The following is a 22,097-nucleotide window of genomic DNA, read 5'->3' on the forward strand; positions in this document are numbered from 1 at the left end:
TTACTAACATAACATCTGAACATATTAGTTGAATTCTATAAGATGGCTGGACCCTGGCCAATACAAGGAAAATTTTGATTATATTATAAACAATTCTCATACATTTAATAGTATTCTAAATTGTACAACTCATTATATAATATTTTTAAATATTAATTTAATCAAATAATTGAAATGCTTGACATGGGGAAAAAACATAGCTCACTTGATAATATCCTTGAAAACTACAGTGTACATTTAACAACAGATGAATACATATTATTAACTAGAAGGAACTCAATGAACAATAGTTGTTCCTTCATTAAATAGTTAAGGACATCTAGAAGATCAAGTTGACCAAGGTCATCATTTTAATTCATATATAATATTTCAATATTATGAAGATTTTCTAAATTTTTTTTTCAAAAATGTCGATATATGAATGATGCGTGTGATGTTGTTAAGAGTTAAAAGAACATGATATATACAGTGTACACTATGTGAACAGTGGGAAACATAAAACTGTGGAATAGTAGCTGAAAATTCAACTTAAGTGAAATAGGTTGGTGTAAACTGCACAATTAATATTTTAAATATTCATTAGACTAATAAGTCTTAAATTCTATTTCTATTCTACAATTTCATAACTCTCACTGTATCTAGAAAGTAGATTTTCTTGTATTTACTTACAATCAATAAATCAAATTTAGTTTGAATTGAAGCAAAAATAAATTTGTGATCTAAAATGAATTTAATCAATATCTATAAGATCTGGTTTAAACACTTCAACACTGATCGTCAGAAATTTGTCGACAAAAAATATTTTGACAAGATTCTCTCCGTCAACTTCAACCAACTCACTCCTGAAATAAAAATTAACTTTTAGTGATTGAAACCTTAACTCCTGAGCCCGTGATTTAAAAACTTCGGCTCGAGTCGTAATTCCTTAAACCAAGCTTTAAGACCCAATCTTCGACCCAACTTTAACGACAGCTTGTGTCACGTGATTGACAGCTGCAAGATCTTCAGGTCGACTTAAGGAGTTAGGCCCAATGAAAATAAAACCGACCTTGATTAGTTTTAGTGGAGAATAAGGCTCAATGTTGCGTCTTGTTCTCAAAAAAACTGGGAATGCGCCAATTCCTACCATGAAAATCCGCCAAATAGAATATTAAACCGGTTTTTTTAATTCAACTCTGTGGAAAATAAGATGCAGCTTTAATCCGAAAGCTCAAGTCGTAAATAAGGTCCAACGACAGCTTAGACCAGAGCCGTATTTCCCCGAATTTTTTAAATCGCGGGCTCTGACGACCTCTAGTCCAATTCACAACAGTACTCTTTAAACTATCTAGCAATTTTTGTGAATTTCACATGAAGATAGCTATATATTAAACTATCAATTAACAGATAGAAAACGAAGATATATTAAATAATTTTTTATATAAATATAGGAAAAATACTGTAAAATAAAATTGTGAAAATGTTTAATTTTCTTATCTTAGGGTCAATTTATTCTAACAAGAACTGAGAAAACAAAAAATCCATTGAAATAGAAAATATGCTTTCCTTAGAAAAATATTTCAAAATTCAAATACTTAGAAATTCTACAGAATAATAGGGTTTTGTACTTCCATATAAGTAAACTGTAGTACACAAATGGAATAATTTAAAATTTCTAAAAACGATTACTCCATTATTTCAGGAATTTTTGGTCGGATTATACCGTTTCTTTTATACCGCAGTATTCTAGAAAAGATGAAAAAAGGTGGTAAATAATAACAAAAAGGTTAGAGGGTCATTTAAAAAATAAAAAAATGAAGTAATGGTCAACACTCTGGACTCTCGACTATTCAACCTGGAAGAAATCTTTTCTCCATGAGTAAAAACCACCTATACCTGGAAGAATCTTTCTCCAGGAGTAAAAACCACCAAAACCTGCAAAAAATCTATCTTCGCGAGTAAAAACCAACCATATACCTGGAAGAAATCTACCCCCGGGAGTAAAAATAATCTATACCTGGAGGAATCTTGCTCCAAGAGTAAAATCTAACCATACCTGGAAGATTTATGACGAGTTTGAGAACCTAGGTTTGGAATTCCTAGTTCTATGATCTGTTTTCGGTCCAGGGAGAAATCCTTCTGTGAGAATCCAGTTCCGCGAGGAGGATAAACCCTGAGTAAACCAGGAACCTGATCCAGATAGATCTCTCCTCTCCATACACCAACCTTATATATATGAATATAGACTTAGACTCGGATCTTCAGCTTGTCAATCAATCAATCAATCATTCTCACACCAATCAACAGACCGCTCAATCTAGTACCTAGTTTCAATCAAATCAAATCAGAACAATTTATAATTCACTTGATGGAAATGTTTTAGGGAAAAACATGTGTATAAAACCTCTTTAGTTTGTCCTATACTGGGGTGGGGGCAGTGCTCCGAATAATTCCATTTCTGATCCCAAATGGGATCGGGGTTAAATTACTTCTAGGAGCATGAAAATACACCCCTGGGTTCTAACCAATAAGTATCGATTATAAGTGAGATGAAAACGACGCGGACCGCCCTACCTTATCATTATACATGCTTTACAGACGGTACTCTATCTGAGGAAGAGTTTTTAAAGGTCGTCTTCTAATTTTTTAAACGTCTTTTTATTGTACCATATTTAATAAAACCGATATTTTATATTATAAAAATACGTTTGTACTGCCAATATTTTTGAATCCCAAAAAATGTGTTGGTGTTTGGCGTTATTCAGCCTACTTTTTTCACAGTTCGATGTTTACACTAACCTAATCTGAATACATGCAGGCGGTATTTGTACATCAGACAAATATTTCTTATTCAAATAGAGTACCACCTGTAATGCATGTATATTGTATAATCATATGGTAGGGCGGTCCGCGTCGTTTCCATCTCCCTTTTATTCGATACTCCTTGGTCTTAACTAATTTTTATGAATAAATTCACATATTTATTTTATTTCATTTCAACTGCCTTGTTTAATAAAATCCGGGAAGGATGGAAAGAGAATCCAGGAGCCAGTCTGATCAGAACCAGGAACAAGAGAAGATCTTCAAGCTTAATTCTCAACATAAATATATTACAGATTATATAAATATGTTGAGAATTAAGCTTGAAGATCTTCTCTTGTTCCTGGTTCTGATCAGACTGGCTCCTGGATTCTCTTTTCATCCTTCCCGGATTTTATCCTTCCATCTCTTACGGATTCTTAGTTTGTGATCTCTACAATATCATAATAAATTAAAAACTTTCTTTGTGCCGAGAACTTTCATTATTCTGAGTTATGCGATATTTAAAACGAAAAACAAAAATTAAGTAGAAAACCTTTTGAATAAAGTAAAAATACCTGAATGCATTTAATTTCAGGCAGCGTCTGTTCCCTACTTCTTCTTCTAATACAGGAGATATTACTGCTACTGCTTGAGATATTACTGCTACTGCTGGGGATATTACTGCTACTGCTGGAGATATTACTGCTACTGCTGGAGATATTACTGCTCCTAATGTCACTGTTATTTGTATTGTTGACTCTATTGCTGCCACCACCACTACTACTACTACTAGTGCTAGTTAGCTGGGTAATGTTTGTGGGTTTACTGCTGCTCTTCAGTTCAACTTTAATTATACTGAGTTGGTTTGGAGAAAGCTGCTGAAGATGCGCCAAAAGTCTTCTCAGAGCACTTGGTCCTTCCACTGAAAAATAACAAAAAATATATTTTTTCTTTAAAAGCAACTCTTGAAGTAATATGTATTATTTTGTTAAAAAATCACCCCACCCCCCCTCCTACTACCCTCCAACAACGATTTTTCTGACCGTAAGAAAGAATATCGTATCGCTGGGTGGGAGAAAATATATTTTTAGAAGTATCAGAGGGCGGGGTGTCTTTAAAGTTAATGTCCAATTTTAATTTTCTTCTCAAATCATTTTAATCATTTCCACTCCATTACCCCCCCCCCCCCCGGGGAGGGAAGGGGGGGGGGCTTTGTTCGATTAAAGCTAACCTGCTAGTTTTGGTAAAGCTGCAAGCTTAAGGATTTGCTGGTGCTCTGCTGAGATCTGAGATTTGAGCTGTTTAAACTGTTGAATCTGTTCAAGGAGAATTTGAACAAAATTGTCTGAATCAGTCTCGGAGTTCTCCGTCTTTCTTCCGTTAGAAACTCTAGAAAAAAAATAAATGGATGAAATAAGATTGCTGTTTCAGTTTAATCAAAATTTGAGGAACACAAAAAATAAAAATAAACATTTAAACATGTCATCCTTGATAATATAAGAACTAAAAAAACACTGCAATATCTCTTATTAAACCCAGTGAAAAATAAGATATCTCTTCTCAAGTCCAACTAAAAAGCACTTTTTTGATATTATCGACAATTATTGAATTTTATTTCTGTTCAACAAATCCCAAAATTAAATGAAAATCATTTAAACAAAAATAGGGATTGTACGTTAAATAGAAGCAAGTTGAACAAAACTCCGAGAATTGAATGGCCGCGCCCAGCTGTTACATTATTTGTTGCAAAGTTTTCTTTATCTAATACCTGTCTAAAATAGATATAGGTTGAAGGGGAGTAATCCCGACCCCTAGGAGAAGGTTGAAAACCTCCTCGGCCGACACTTCTCCTTCAACCTTCGGTTCCACCAAACCAAACATAGAAGACGTAGTTTTCAGATACTCGTCCTTCCGGCCCACCTCATTTTCTCCTTGCCCTAGCTTTCCCTTCAACCTCTCTATGGTAGAGTTGAGACTAGGTTTGGTAACAGATTCTGGAGATTTCTCTCCTTGTATTTCAGGCTGGAGTTTAGCATAATCTATCCTAACCATACCAGGTTTAGATGGACTCTGATCTCCGCAAGGCTTAGAAGTCAAACAGTTCTGCTCTGGGTGTCCAGGTTTAACCAATGGAATTATGGGATGAATTGTGTTGCTCAGGTTTGGATTTACTACTAGAGATGTTTGATGGGGAACGGTTAGTCCCATTGGACCTAAAACTTTCTCTGCAGCTGTTCCACTGCAGAACTTAAGAAACGCACTTTCAAACGTCTTTGGAGATCTTAAAAAAACCAGTTGTAAACAAAAATGGAGTTACGTTCATTAATTTTTTTAAGGGAATGTAAGCGTAATTTAAAGTGACCCTAAATGCAAAGATGGCAATGCCAGATTCAATCAAAACTTAACCCTTAAAAGCTTTGTTTGTTCAAGTATGAATTGGAGACAAAAAGGTATCAATGTTTTTGTTATGTTTAAACTGTTTATTCTGTGGTTTCTCTGCAAAAATGACTTGCGTATTTCTTGATTTTAATGAAAAAAGGAGAAGTAATCAGAACTAGATTATACCTGGTTAATGACTGGGGTTTAGGATGAATATTGCTGTGTTGAGGTTGGACAGGAAGAACTGTACAAGGTTTAACGTCCTCTGTGACCTCAACCTCAGACGAGGACGAGGTTGAGGAGAGAATATTAGAGGCCGGGTTCTCTACTCTACTACTCACAGAGTTTGAGTTCTTAATTTCAGGTTCAGATTCCTCCATGTTATCCATCTCACTAGTCTCACTGAACCCAGTGCTACTCTCACTACTATGATCCCTGGATCCTCTCCTTCTTGACTCCTCCGTGTTCCACTTCTCCTTCACCTTCTTCGTCTTCGTCTTGTTCGTCATCCTCAGACATGTTCTCATATTACAGGCTTTCCGTAAACGGTTTGGTCCGCCGAACTTTATCATGTCCAGACAACAGAAACATTTCCCGCAGTTCTCCTGAAATATCATTATCTAAAAACTTAGGTCAAAATAACCCTGAGACTAAACCAGTTGAGGTGCTTATGCTACATGGTTACTCCAGAAAGAATGAGACTTCAGAGACGACTTGAACAAATTTATTCAAACTTGGTTCTCTTTGCCCGTTCATTAAAAATGCCTTTTGAAGTTTATATTTTAGGCAGAAATCCAAATTTAAATTTAGTTATATCTTAAATAGCTTTCGGTCACCATATTAGTCGCATCTTTATTTGGTATCCCTGTATAATACATTTATCAATGACAAGGCTGGCTAAACACATCGATAGTCTTTCATTGGTCGCTAAGTCTGCTTCTTGTTTGGAAACTAAGAACAAAAAATCATAAATACAGAGTTACCCACAAAAGATGAGACTGTAAAGACGACCTAAAACTATTACAGTTTGATGATTAAGTCTCCCATGCCTTGAATATAATCTTAGCATGGTTTAATCAATGATTAGGCAAAGAAACAATTTAACATTTGCAGGGAATCATAAATACAAGAAAACGGACATATAAATTCTGTACAATCGTCTCATCCATTGTGGATAACCCTGTATAAAAACTGCATTATTTTGGTTAATTTTTTACCTTGATGCATCCTTGACAGACTCCACAGCGGGTCTTCTTATAATTAGTTTCCTCCTCCATCGAGTTACCAGAATGTCGTCTTTTCTTACTAAATATTAGTTAAATATAGATTACTAGAAATTCAGGGCGCTTCGCGCCATTATTTCTAGGCTGAAGCGCCCATCTTCTAGAAGAAAAGTTAAAGAAAAACGTTCGAGTTCCCCATAATCCGATTAAAATAATAAAAAAGGACTCATAAAAAGCAATCATTAGTTTTTGTAATATTTGCGTGTTCTAAGCCAAACTTTCATCATAAAATTTAATCAAAAACAGCAAATGCAGAGCTAGAAATATAAATTTTACTGCGTTCGTTGATTTACATTTAATTAAATCCCAGGAACCTGCACTAGTTACATTTTTAATATTCAATTCTAGATGATCAAAAACCTTCGGTAAAATAATGTTCCAATTATTTTTTAAATCCGAAAATTTTAGTCAAATGAGATCTATCTAATTTTGATAAATCAGAAATAGTTCATTAATCAAGAGGGTTCGCAAAAAAAGTGGGAAGAAGCTCTAGTGTTTCTACCTGCTCCCATATCCTTCATCAGTAGTAAACGTAGCATCAGAAGGTTCCATCTCTCCAGCCTTCAACCATATATCTTCAAGAGCTTCATAGTCATAATCATAGATAGCCTGCTCTATACCTAGATAAAATATGTGAAAACCGGTCAATCTTTGATGTGTAAAGGTGAAGTCGCTAATAAGGTGCCCAATTTCAACGACCGATAAGTTTTTTTTATCAGGCCAGCTCAAATATGGTTGGTTCCACTTAAAATTGTATTCAATGTTTTAAGATTTAAGCTGGCGCTCAATTGAAACCGGTTTTTGGTGGATTTGAGACGCGGATCAAGTTCATTAAAATCGGACTCTGAAGTCACAAAAACATTAGTATTTTTCTTGTAACGATTTCTCGTCAGCACGAGCGGCAAGCACGATTAACATTAAGCAATCTGCATTTTTTCCTCCCAATGTAATCTACATTCTACATTATGTATACTAACATATCAACAACTCTTAATACCTATCCCCTTATCTCAAGATTTCATAAAGAAAGATGAAGGGATGAAGAATGAGGAATGAAATGTACCTGTGTCGCTATCAGAGTCATCTCCTTTGTTCCCGAATGAGCCCTGAAAATGGAGTATATTAAAAAGTTTGCTCAGATTTTCCAAAAACCATAAATTTCTTGAAGAATCCAATGATTTAAGATTATTGTGAACAATTCACAGAATTAAAGAAGTATCCATTAAAGTTTATCTAAAGAAACAATGGTTTGAATATGTCTATCATGAATACAACAAAAATCAGCAATATCCTTGCTGTTCTTTTATATTAAAAATCATAACAAAACATTCACAAATTGTCAATTAATCGAATTAAACATTGTTTTAAAGAGTAAAATCAATTTCAAGTGACTCTCCATACAAAGATGGCAATGCCCGATTCACAGCGGTACCCTATAAAGCTTTATATGATTAAGCATGAGTTTAGATAACAATAAATAAATAAATAAAATGGTCAACCATCATCCCAGGGGAGTCAGGGTTAAGCTCTCATCAAACCGTACCACCATATTGGTTTATAATTTTAGATATTCATTATCTTTACTTGTAGAAAAACGACAACATCTAAAATTCAGTGATGGTGATGGACCAAACCTCTGTAGAGTAAAAAAGTAGATGTTAGTTCCACATTTATTGAAAATATATTTCGGTCTGGGTTGACCCTCGTCAGTTCTTGAGATTGTTTCAATATCTTCTACATTATCGATCAGGAAAAGGGTTTCAAGAGTACCAAAGTGAATCGGGCATTGACATCTTTGAATTGGTGCTCACTAGAAATTACGCTTATATAGTCCCTTAAAGCGTCAATAAATATTTCTAAAATAGAATTGTTTTGATGAAAGAGAAAGAAAATGGATTCGAGGTTTTGTGACTCAATCCTAATTATAGATTTCAAGCATTAAAGTATATTCAATTCATTAATCATATAAATCTATTCAATCCATTAGCTAAATTGTTAAAACCAATTCCAGTAAATCTTCCTTTGTGTTTCACATAATTTTCTCATAATTATAAAACAAAGAGAACTTGTAACTTTCATTGATTGTTTCACAAACATTGAAATATTTATTTAATCCAAGGGATATACAGGGTTACCCACAAAGGATGAGATTGTAAAGACGAATTGAAACTAAAAAAATATTAAATCAAGTCTTCTATCATATAAATATCTTCTAATGGCTTATCTTATTTTATGATTTGCCAAAGAAAGAAAGAAGTTATAAATCAGGGAACTATGAATATAAGAAAACAGACTGTGTTCTTTGTGGGTAACCCTGTATATTTTCAAGAACCTTTAAATCTTCAGGAAAAATTTTTAATCTCTAATAATTACAGTTATTTTATTTCCTAAAATTATCGCACAAAAAAATATTTTTAGAAGTTAGATGGGTATAAAACTTTTTAAAAAGATTTTTTAATTTTTTAAAAGTATAAAGTATTCATAATTTTAATAAAGCAAATACAAATCAATTCAATTAAGTGTAAAATTTAAAAAATCTTAATCTTAATGATTCTTACTTCAAAATCTATTCTTTTATTCTTTATAAAGATTACAGTGAAGAGTAAGAAATTATAATTTATGGAATATTAAAACCCTTTTAGATATCAGCTACCTATGAGGGGGAACATTCTTCCAGTAGGGGGAAATCGGAAAGAGGGGGGGGGAATATAAATTTTATGTTTCTTACTTCAAAATCTATTCTTTTATTCTTTATAAAGATTAGAGTGAAGAGTAAGAAATTATAATTTATGGAATATTAAAACCCTTTTAGATATCAGCTACCTAGGAGGGGGAACAGTCTTCCAGTAGGGGGAAATCGGGAGGGGAGGGGGGATATTAATTTGATGTTTCTTACTTCAAAATCTATTCTTTTATTCTTTATAAATATTAGAGTGAAGAGTTAGAAATTTTAATTTATGGAATATTAAAACCCTTTTAGATATCAGCCACCTAGGAGGGGGAACAGTCTTCCAGTAGAGGGAAATCGGGAGGTGGGGGGGGATATTAATTAACTCTGTTATTCACTTCACAACTGACCTCCTTAGGTTTAGGAGTATCCTGAGTAAATCCTGCCATACTCCGTCCTCCCAGGGTTCGATGGATCGGATGCCTCTTGTGTTTCTTCTTACTCAGATCAGGGTTGAGGATACAGTCTGGAACCTGGAGAAAAATATTTCAAATCTGACTATTTTAAACAGACAGACCCAGTGTTTAGGATACATTTCATTCTGAAGCGGATCCGGATCCTAACCCGCGCTGAAAAAATAGATCCGGATCCAGGTCGTCAATATTTTTTTAAAGATATACTTTTTTAAATTTTTTTCTCTTGATGAACCATTTAGAAATAAGGAACTTCTTAAATATTTCTCTCGATGAACGATTTAGAAATAAAGATCTTCTTAAATATTTCTTTTTTAAAAGTTCAGATTTGGGATTGGAGAGAAAAAAAGTTGCCTAACATTTTTTGGTTGATATTTTGTCCCTTGGATAACCGGATCCGTGGATCTGCATATTTTTGCGAATCCGGATCTCGGAAGCCAAAATGGTGAGGATCCATTTCCAACGGATCAGACCCATATGATTTTTAAAAGTCCAATAAACAAGAAACACATCTTAATTCTTAATTAAGCAGTGTAAACAGACCCGAAACCTTAATAGGTTGATTTCAAGCTAATTGTTAGAATTAGGACTGTTTCATTGTGGTCTTTCTATTTCATTTTTATGGGGATCACTGTAATGCATTATGATACAGCAAAATATTTGTTGTCTTAATTATTAATAGAACAATTTGGTTGAATAAATACTTTTATTAAATTTTAATTGAACATCCATTAAATCTATTTAATTATGATTAAACACACAGTTAAACATAATTTAATAAAGCTTTTACGATTCTCGGAAAAACTATTTTCATTTATAATTAAATCCAAGTGACCGAATTTAAATATAAACTTTGGCTACTTCGCTGGAAGTTGCCGGTTCAAATTTGAACCACAGATTCAACGTTAAAGTTTCAGGAAGGATTTGAATCGGTGATTCAAATTTTAAGCGGCGTTAAACAGTTCAGCGAACCCCCAAATTTATTAGATTTGGTCCCAGGACTCCTCAATAAAATACTACGACGTAATGTTATTTTACTTTTCGGTCCTTTCTGATATTTAAGTAACATAACAACCCCTCACCCATGGTTTTAACCCAGATAATCTGAGTCAGATTCCCTAGACCAATTTGGCCTGCAATACATCTCTCGTAACACTCAAAGGATGTTTGGAGCCAATGGAAATTAAGTCTTCGCTGCAAACTCTAATCTGTCTAATCAGTTCATCTTTGCAACTCAATATCATAGACTTTAGATATTTTAAATAGTGAATTAAGTTAGATCAAATAATTAAAGTTTGAAATAGCAAAGATTTACACAATCAAGTTGCAAATATATAGGAATCAGAACAAGGTCTGGAGTAAAATTAAACGTTACTTGTCCGTTTTATATGATGAAGGGTATAACAATTCTATTTCAAATATATATGATGAATCTAAAACTATTAAAAATGGTGTTGTCAGGCTGAAAATGTTAATTTTTTAACTTCGGAAAAATTTAAACGAAATAAAGTTTTTTTTACTGATCTGAGCTTCTCAAGTTAATAGTGCACACAAGCGATCGGGATTATGAGAATCCAACACAAAGGATCGGGATTATGAGAATCCAACACAAAGGATCGGGATTATGAGTATCCAACACAAAGGATCGGGATTATGAGAATCCAACACAAAGGATCGGGATTAAGAGAATCCAACACAAACACATTTCCAATCTCGTGAAATAAAAAATAAAATAAAAGAAATAAATAAATAAATACCTCTTCGTTTGTTTTATTGATTAGGAACTCCTCTGCACTAGGAGGAGGAGCTATAGACATCTTACTCATCTTAGGATCATCTTCAGGATGGTATCCTAGATCCTTTCCAGCCAACCAGTTCTCATACCTACATTAATAAATGTGATAAAATAATAACAAGTAAACAATCAATTATTGTATATCCGGTGTTGTGCGTGGAGAGCCTACCCTGCGTGATCCTACTCTCTAGTGTTTACACCATTTCTGCACAATGTTAGGCATCAGACCCAAAGTTAGAATGATTAGAACACATAGAGGGTAAACTCTCAGTCTCCACGTACGACACCGGCGCTAGTTATTTAGACTAGGTACTCAGACCAGTCGAGGGGAATTTTGCAATCGTCTTTCTTTTTTAATACCAACAAACAATAAGAAAAGAGAAACATGCATTCTTATATGGGGGGGGGGGGGTTAGATATATGTTTAATGGTCAAATTTTTCATTCATTCAAATCTTAAACCCCATAAGAGATTCTGACAACTCCTAACTAAATAATCCCCCAACACAAATTTTCTGTTTTCTTCTTAATGATGTTTTATGTCAATTATTTCAAATACTTTAATCACCTTTCAGGTTGAAATCGTTTGACGAAGCAATCCATGGATATGTTGACCATGTCAGCTTTGCAATGGCACCTGGAGGCTCTCTTCCCATACTCAACCCATCTAGGGGTAGCGAAGTTCGTACTCTCAGCACAATTAAACCCTGAAAAAGGCATGCTTATTATATAAAAAAATGAAAAAGGCATGCTTATTATATAAAAAATGAAAAAGGCATGCTTTTTATATAAAAAAAATGAAAAAGGCATGCTTATTATATAAAAAAAAAGGCATGCTTATTATATAAAAAATGAAAAAGGCATGCTTATTATATAAAAAATGAAAAAGGCATGCTTATTATATATAAAAAATGAAAAAGGCATGCTTATTATATAAAAAATGAAAAAGGCATGCTTATTATATATAAAAATTAAGATTTTAAATTACAAAAATATATGTAAGAAAGAAATAACAACAAAAAAGAAACATTTAAATTAAATTAAAAAACTGCGGTTTTAATTCCTTCCCGACAATTTGGGATTTTTATGTCCTAAAGACCTATCATAAGATCCAACAGGTCACTTTCATTTTTTTTGTCGCATGAAAACGAAAAACTGACCTGTATTAAAACCTGAGTGATATCCACAAGGAAACGTGATCATAATCTCCCCCTCATGTTGGACCACCTTGTTATAGGGGATGGAGTGCTGGCGGAGCAGGTTGGGGGAGATGAGACACATCTTATGCCGGAGAAAGGCCGGACACTCCTTCTTCAACTGGGGAAACATTCCGTCTGCCAGTCGTTCAAATCTCTTCATGAACCTGGGTGGTATGCAGTACCAGAACTTGGATGCTCCAAAGTGTAAGTAGTTGATACTGTGGAGATCCATATCCTCTGTATGCCAGGCAAATGTCGTCTTCCAACTACCAAAGTATAAGTACGCTGTGTTCACACCGTTGATCTCAATTCCATAATCCTAGAATATAATAAACATTAAACCATCTAATCTATCCGAGTTTCAAGGGGTTTCCATATTATCTATTTGATAAAAAAAACATTCTGAGACATTTATTAAATTACCGCCTTTTGACCAATTTTACCGACCCAAGATTTGACCAATTTTACCGACCCAAGATTTGACCAATTTTACCGACCCAAGATTTGACCAATTTTACCGACCCAAGATTACCCCTAACAGTAGGATGTTACTTAACTGTACCTTGTGAGATTTAAGTAAAATTACGTTTTGCCTTCAAAACAACCCTCGCTACGCTCTGGATGTTTTGTTTGCAAAATTGGTCTTGGGAACCCTTAGTACAATAAAATTTCCTTAAGTTCGCTGTAACGTAATTGAAAATCATTATTTGAAATGTCAATTTTAAATAGCAGTATTAACAAAAGAATTTTTAACTAGGTTGGGGGGTTCCCCTTTTTAGTCTCTCTCCATTCTACCTTGTTTACGTAATCGAGTATGGATCCCAATCTTGCGATATTCCAATGATCGCAGCTAGGATCAGTTATGGAGCCGCATACATCTGCCCCATACAAGGGAGCGATAAACGTTACATTCTTCCAGTATTTACGCTCCAGCTCCTCATAATCATTGTATTTCGGTGGCTCATATCTACAAAAATAAAAAATAAGATTTTAAAGTTTGAAAGTTCATTGATTGATTTATTACCCGTCATTTTTAGTGTGCTCCTGATATTCTTTCACCGTCATGGTTTTCTTCTGAACATTGATTGATTGGAATATTCCACGGTTCCCGTTTACAACCTAGAATATAACAAGATTTACCAAATTCTGAAATCTAGAAATTAAATGAAAAAAAAAATGTTTCCGAAAACAGTCGAGATCTTGAAGAAAAAAGTTTAATATTCAAAACCTACAAAAAATTTTTTTTGTTATATTTTAATTTGCATTTTTATTGTTCGCAGTTTCCTTTCTTAAGCACAATAACGCTGTACCAACTTATGAAAATGTTAATAAGAAAAAAAGGTTGTCAGTAAATCTAATCCTTTATAACTTGTGTTAAAAAATGAAAAAACGAAGTGCTATACTTAAAAATTCTACAATGGCATATGAATGCTCGAAAAAAGTGATACCTGACAAATAGGGTTCGGTATCTTCATCTGTTGAAGGGTTTTGTCTCTTTTCAGATTATATCCTGCTTTCCTCGGAACCCATTCCTTCGGAGGGATTATCTTCGCTAACCCAGCTTTATGTGCTCCCTGAATAAGAAAAATCATTAATGAATCCATGTAATTAAGAACAATAAGAAAAAAGGGGACCAACAAGTTAAAAAAGAAGGGATATATGTGTTTTATTCCTATTCTTCACCTCGTTAAGACAGTTTAGTGAATACAATTATATTTTAAGCTTTGATCATGAAAGTTAAAAAGTAACTAATAATATTTTTTGTATGTTTGCTTGATCAACACGTTTAACCAATTTTCCTCAAATTTTGATTGGGAAACTTGGTAGTACTAGGGGCATATTATCAGTTTGGTTCATGGTCAATTGGGTAATGATTTTTAAAAAAGAACAGTTTGGATTAGATATATACATTTTTGAAAAGTTAATGGTTCCGCAATCAATACCTGCGCCTCTATCTTCTCCATGTACTTGTTGAAGTCCTTGAACTCCTCCCAGGTTGGACGGAACACCATGATACTCGGAACATCCATACTAGAACCAGCATAACTCCTAAACAAGAATAAAATCAAACTTTAACAAGTTAATAAATACAATAAGTAATAAATGTGCACCCCCCCCCCCCATTAATTAAGGTTAAGTTAGATCGTATAACATAAAAACCCTGTAAAGAGAAAGGGGGAATGTGGTGCCCCTATCCATTTCAGTAAAAATCTGTTATAAATTAAAATATTATAACTAAAGGCTGTCCCCTCTCCCTTTCTATTATTCCAAGGGTGGTGGGGGGATGATTACCCATTAAAAGGTTTGTAAACGTAATTTCAAGTGACCCTTCATGCAAAGATGACAATGCCTGATTCAAAACTTCAAAGTATGATTTTGATATCAATTTATATATAATTTAAAATAAAGATTATTTTACATTAGAGGTTTCTCTACAAAAATAACTTGAACATTTCTACAGCGGGAAATCCTATAGAACTGACCAGAATAGTAAAATTTTAAACCAAGAAAAATGACAATATCTTCTTTTGCGATGATTATAAATAGGTTTCAAGGGTACCGTTGCAAATCTTGCATTGCCATCTTTAAACGGAGAATCGCTTGAAATTATCTCTTACAATCCTTATTAGCCACCACTTGGTAAATTCCTAATATACGATTTTTGGACCCCCCCCCACTTCCCCAATCAATTGTGTACATGGATCTTACACGTATGACATGAATATAATTGACCATGTGTCCGCAGCGATCGGCCCAGAAAGTGTCTTGACCCAACCTAACACTAAATATATACTAATTTTGTTGAAAATTGTTGAAAAAGTGGTCATATACAAAATTGATAGGAGGGGGGAGGGGGGAGACGGTCCAAAAATTGTATACTAGGAAGGACCCCACCACTGTTAGCAAAGATGAAATAGATAACATCAACTTCTTTCAACTCTTTTGCATTGTATAGTTAAAAAAATTTTTATTAAGTGAAATCAAACCATAATAAATTATTCTTACCAATTATGGTCTTCCGGGTCCCCTACACGTATACTGGCCATCCTGAACCTTGATTAGATTAGCAAAATCTCAATTTACAAGTTTGTTTATGTTCCCATGAATTTGAATTTAATTTCAAATAGTGTAAAGATTAGCATCTTTGAATCATCTCTTTAGGCAATGTAGATTTACTGATAAAGTAAAAATCTGAAAATAGAATAATACAAAATTCACTTGATATACTTTTTCGTCGTTAAAAAGATGTGAATAACCAGTATTTATAGATTTATCTAATGTCACGTAGATTACAGTAGAAATGCTACTAATCGCCATATTTGTTTTGGTAAGAATACGCGGCATTGGTTAATATTTCAGCTTTCTTTTATCAAACTAATTTGGAATGGAAGGTGTTTAATATGTCGTCTTTGACAGTCGTGGCCATGGGAATTCGTTCAGAGCCCGTTCTTTCTTTAGAGAAGTGGATATATGATAGTGGTCGACGGGGATGGTGTATTTTTCGACCTACACATATCCGCTATACTCCACTTCTGACCTACGCCAAATCCGCTATACAACACATCCGACCTATAGCACGTGGTTTTACAGCTGAGATATGGACTTGTGGCCGCAGCGCCCGCCCCCCTAGCCTACGTCCTAGCCGCTGCGCTCGGCCCAGAAATTGTCTTAACCTAACCCTCAAAATACAAAAATCAACAGCTGGCGTAGGTCCGATATTGCAGTTGGGATCGGAAAGTTAGTATAAGGTCGAAAGTTCAGAATGTATGGGTGTCCCACGAAACATGACAGTATGCAAGACTACTTGAATTTCGTCTTGATTTTTGATATAATTTGCTGCGTTTATTTGTCAACCTAATTTTTGAAGTAATTTTTTCTAGAGATAATAATCACAAAATTCCCCTAGTGCTGGCATTTCCAAAAAGTGGTCTGCCTTTTTTGTGCTTTCAATATTGCCCGAGATATGAAGAATTCCGTTCAGATTTCGACAATTTTGCTTTTATTTAACAAAATTGAAATCTGAACCAAACTCTTTATATCTCCGGTAATATTGAAAGCACAAAAAACGCAGACCACTTTTTGGAAATGCCAGGGCTAGGAGAATTATGTGATAATTGTTTCAAGAATCATACATGTTGAAGTATATAGAAGAATAAATGTCAAAAATAAATTCAAATATCAAAGACGACTTTCAAGTCGTCTTGCTATTGTCATGTTTTGTGGGACACCCTGTATGTTATGCCTAATATATATTCTCAACACTTTCTAGGTTTCTTGAGGAATTGATTTCAAGAGAGGAAAATCAATTAATTCTTAAGCTTCAGGACACATTCTCCGGAGAGAAAGACTAATCCAACATGAACTCATTCATCCTTCTCCGGAGAGAATGCGTAATCTAACCCAGACACATTCATCCTTCTCAAGAGAAAAGGAGTAATCCAACCCGGACCCATTCATCCTTTTCCGGAGAGAAGGCGTAATCTAACCCCGACTCTTTCATCCTTCTCAAGAGAAAAGGAGTAATCCAACCCGGACCCATTCATCCTTTTCCGGAGAGAAGGCGTAATCTAACCCTGACTCTTTCATCCTTCTCAAGAGAGAAGGCGTAATCTAACCTGGACTCATTTATTCTTCCCCGGAGAAAAGCATAATCATAATTGCGAAAATACTGCCAAGGGAAAACTTGTTTTTTAAAATATTTAAATTTAAATATCTAATATTTAAAGTGCCTAACTTGATTAAATAGTCTTTGTTCATTTTTCTGTATCTAACCAGAGCTGGGAACTTTTGAATGGTGGATATCGGGATTAATGCTTGATCCACTCTTTTTCTTAATCTCCAGATTAACATAATCTTGCAAGATTATCTTAAAAGTGTATGAAAAGCGATAAAATTCATATTAATATTTAGTCATCTGAGAAACTGTAGCAGCCAATCAGAGAAAAGCGGGCAACCAATGAGGGAACAGAAATATTCTCATTGGAGAAAACAATTAACGGATATCCAAGGAGAGAGAAAAAGAGTGGATTAAGGACTAAAATGAAAAGTTTCCACAGTGGATATTCGGATCAAGAAGTCAGGATTAAAGTTTATCCATTCTAAAGTTTTCAGCTCAGAAGCCATTAAAATATGATTTCTGTTCGTTGTTCTGTTGACAGAGTTGACGTAAATGATCTAACTTGACAATATACAGTTGTAGAGCTAAAGGCCTCTATGGAAGATCAAATGGGCGATTTCCCAAAGGGGTGAATCCCTAGGCATCTAAGAATATCAAGAGGATTTCCCTGGGGAGGTCAGAGCCTAGGTTATTGTCCAGGGGCGTCTATAAGTTCATCAAATTCGATTTCCCCACTCTCTCTACTGATGTAGTCGACAATAATCCAATATTGATATATTTCCAACCAAAAAATAGTTACATTTAAATGATGAAATATTTTTATAAATCTTTGACATATGGTTATGAATAATAATGGGTTTTAAATATTACTATTGAGCGCAAGTAGATTAAATGGGGGTTTCTAATGATCAGGAATAAAACATTTAAACTTCTGAAAATAATGACAGTTTGGTAACAAAGATTCGTTCACTGCAAATCACGAATTTTTTAGTCTTTACTATTTTTGAAACATGATCACTACATGAGGAGGTTGTTTATAAAATTATGCCGGAGCTAAGAAAATGTTGGGTTGGGCCACCGGAGAAAATCTTGGTCAAAGACGACCTTACAACGAAGTAAGGTAGGACGTTAATGGTTGACAACAGTGGTCACTTCTGATTCGAGGTCGCGAATATTTTTCTGAAAATTACCTATATAATGCACATTTCACAAAACTAGACGTTTAAAGAAAACACAATTATTTAACTTTATTTTGTACTTTGTTTATTCATCCACAGGTCCCACATGGTCAGCATCAAATTGTAAAATGTTTGTACTTTTATGTTTGTACTTTTCTATCAAGTCATCACTCATCAGTCTTATTTAGAATCATCTTAATCCGTAGTTTGTTATTTGTATTTTGTATTTTCAAAACAAAAATTAATTTGTAACTTTTGTATGTTTTGTATTGAAATGAAAATTAGGACGAATAGTGGGTTAAGTCTTAATATCTCTTAATTGATTGTCAATTTCATAAAAATCTGATGAAAGTTATCTGATTCAAAACCTTAATTTTTTAAATAATATTAAAAGCGTTGAATTGACATGGCGATTTTTATTAATTAAGTGTGTTGTGTAACTTGTAACATCAAAATTGTAAAAGAAATCTTTTTAAAATGAGTTTTGATATAAATATTTATTCAAATTCCCCACAAAGGTAAATATAAAGTTTTAAAACAAATTTCTAACCCTCAAGGACTCAATGGTCTTTTTAAAAAAATGAGACTTTAAATTGTTCGAGCCAAAATCGAGGAAATTATTTAATAGTAAAATTAATGCGTTCCAAGATTTTTAAAATGCCATTTGTAACTCAATTCATAGAAGTCCTCAATGGCTGTCAATATTTAATTAGACCCAATTTCTGAAGAATTAATATGGCCTCGTTAGCTTTTCAAATTTTAAAATCATATAAGTTGAAAGAGAAAATATATGCAAGAGACATTGAACTAAAATAATCATACAGGGCTACCCACAAAAGTTGGGACATAAGAGACGACTGTACGGAATTTATACTCTCTGTTTCCTTATATTCACGATTCCCTGCAACTGTAAACTTGTTTGTTTCTTTGTCAAAATAAGCCGTTAGATAACTATATCTATAAAGTCACCTAAGGCGTATTACATAAATTAAACTTATATCGTCACATTTTAACAGATTCCGGTCGTCTTCACAGTCTTATTCTTTGTGGGTAACCTGTATATAAAATCAGAGCTATTGCATTTTCCATCGCAATATCTGAGGGATAAACTCTGTTTATGTATAACACTTGTCTTCTACAAAGACGACATTTACCACAGGTCTACTTTTTTATTTTACAGGGTTTGAAATTAGAATTGGAATTGAGTAATGAATTCGAAATCGTCCTCGTCGCTGATTTACTATTCTTGAATTTCGATGTTGTCATCAGAATATAGTTTTAGCAGCTTGGAAATTAAATGATATTAAACAAATATAAACGTAAATAGTTTATTAATGCAAGCTAACACATGGACTGGTCATAAAAAGAGAATTATTCAGTGTGTTCCACGAAACATGACAGTAGCAATACGAATTGAAGGTCGTCTTTGATTATTGAACATACAGGGTGTCCCATGCAACATGACAGTTGTTGAATAGTTTACAATGTCTTCTTCCATAATTTGATAAGTTGTTTAATATCAATTAGACAACAATACAAATATTATATGGGAGTCATGTTATAGTAGAATTGGTTTCAAAGTAAAATAGGTTTCAAAAAAAGAAGATTATTTTTCACGAAATTAACTGCAAAAATCCTTTAATATCTAAGAAAGTATATGAAAGACGACTTTCATAACTATATTTACCAACTGTCATGTATTGTGGAACACCCTGTATCTGTGGTATGCATTTTTGTACTTTCAATATTACCGGAGATATGAAGAATTTCGTTCAGATTCAACAATTTTGGTTTTATTTAATAAAAGTGAAATCTGAACGAAATTCTTAATATCTCCGACTATAATTGAAAACTGTACAAAAAAGGCAGACCACATTTTGGAATTGTCAGGATTGGAACATTTTGTGGATACGGTTTCAACAATTATACATGTGAAAGACACCTTATAAATAGGTTAAAAACACATTGATAACTTCTTGAAAATTTTGAAATGGGTCTAGGTGAACACTGCATAAAATTCCTGTGTTTCATGTTGATTGGACTATATTTAAGATCAATAAAGATATTACGCAGAGTTATGGATTTTGCTGCAGAAATATTATTCTATAACAATAAATTGGTAGTTTTGATCATAGTTTCTACTATAAATATAACAATTAACTATGCTGCACTGGGCTTTGTCTCATTAACTTCACTTGGTTTAGTTTTTTTCAACAACATTTTTGAAACAAAACATAAAAGTAGATCTTTTACAATAATTCCCATATATATCTATATAAACATACTTTGCTTGTCTGTTTGTTTGTATTTAACCGATAAACGTCAAAACGACTATACTGATCGGGCCAATTTTTTTGTGGGACCTCACATGTCCCTAGAATCAGAATTACAAAAAATTGTTTTCAATAAATGTTTGTTTTCGTAAAAATTCTGAAAATCCACGAAATTTTCCCTAGGGTCATGTGAGGTCCCAAACAAAACAAACAGACAAGCAAAGTATATATGTATAGATAACAATGTCAACAAAAGTGTATTGTCAAGATTTTTTTATGATTTAGCACTTCAAATACTTTTTTATAATGTATATATATTTTTTATCAATCGTAATGAAATAAATATCTAAATAATACTGATATTGATACATTATAGAATAAGAAAACACTATGAATTACAAACGAAAACTCTTTGTTTCTGATAATCTGAAAGATTAATTAGGAAACTCGTAGCATTGGTGACAGTCTGAATTTGCTTATATTTCTCTCAGAAATTGCAGTACTCTTATATTGTATAAAAGTGTTTATTACAGTCAATCGACTAGTCCCTCTGTAAGCGTATTTTTAAGTGACCCTCCATTAGGTGTGATTGATTTGTGACTTTTTTTTAGAAATCAGCCAGCCGCCCACTTAAGGTAGCTGCGTTTTTACTTTATAAAAAATATTGTAATAAAAAAAAATTAAAAATCGTCCATAGGGTTGCGAATTGACAATTTATTATTGGAGAAATCAACGTAAGGCAAAAAAAAAAAAAAATATGATACATATCATTTTCTTGGAAATTTCATGCTGAATTCAGATTCGAAAACCATTTTTAAAAATATTAAAATCTAAAGAAGTTATGGCCAAATAACGATACTAAATTCAGGTTTTTTAACTTGTTAATGTTTTTGATTAGTTTTTTAGCTCTAACTCACTCAATTTTCAATTTTTTAAAAACGCTTTTCTGATTTGAATTCGGCATTAAATTTCCAAGAAAATGATGTATAACATGAAAATAAAAAATAAAATTTTTTATGGCCTTACGGTGAATTCTCTAATATTAAATCGTCAAATCGCAACCTTCTGGACGATTTTGAAAATTTTTTTTAATTGCAATATTTTTTTTAAGTGAAAACCCAGCGACCTCTGGTTGGCGGTTGGCTCAATTCCAATATTGATTACCCTTACCCTCCATTCAAAGATGGCAATGTCCAATTTTCAACAGTACCCAGTCTAAGGGTTTCCAGCGAAAACGGAAAATCGTTTTGCGAAAATTTTGTATTTTTCCCAAATATTTTATTCCCGCTTTTTTCACGAAATTTTGCGTTAATCTGTTTCGCGAAAAAATGCGAAAGTTTCGCCAAAAAAACAAATGCGAAAATTTTTAATTATGATAACTTCTAATTTTGAACTCTGAGAGAAGAGAATTCCACAAGTTTTGAGCAATTAATTGTTGCAGCTACAAAACT

General features: G+C 33.4%; 1 protein-coding gene across 2 annotated transcripts; it reads right to left on the reverse strand.

Moving 5' to 3' along the window:
* Positions 1-140: 140 nt before the first annotated feature.
* Positions 141-15,788, reverse strand: LOC111707520 (uncharacterized). 2 transcript variants are annotated; one of them, XR_002766461.1, is made up of 19 exons: positions 15,584-15,788; positions 14,521-14,626; positions 14,026-14,151; positions 13,602-13,696; positions 13,373-13,544; positions 12,539-12,896; positions 11,947-12,085; positions 11,342-11,468; positions 9,522-9,644; positions 7,507-7,549; positions 6,946-7,063; positions 6,378-6,465; positions 5,347-5,765; positions 4,550-5,062; positions 4,013-4,170; positions 3,357-3,703; positions 2,036-2,205; positions 634-842; positions 141-475 (listed from the first exon to the last, which is right to left on the reverse strand). XR_002766461.1 is itself a non-coding variant. In XM_023480635.1 (18 exons), exons 1-18 carry the CDS (start codon positions 15,622-15,624, stop codon positions 731-733), a joined length of 3,255 nt encoding a protein of 1,084 aa, XP_023336403.1. In that variant the 5' UTR covers positions 15,625-15,788; the 3' UTR covers positions 141-730. The 2 variants fall into 2 exon arrangements, 1 of the variants encoding a protein (XP_023336403.1); XM_023480635.1 differs by having other exon boundaries at positions 141-842.
* Between the last annotated feature and the right edge of the window lie 6,309 nt (positions 15,789-22,097).

The sequence above is a fragment of the Eurytemora carolleeae genome, unplaced genomic scaffold (assembly GCF_000591075.1).
Source record: "Eurytemora carolleeae unplaced genomic scaffold, Eaff_2.0 scaffold152, whole genome shotgun sequence".
NCBI classification, from domain to species: Eukaryota; Metazoa; Arthropoda; class Copepoda; order Calanoida; family Temoridae; genus Eurytemora; species Eurytemora carolleeae.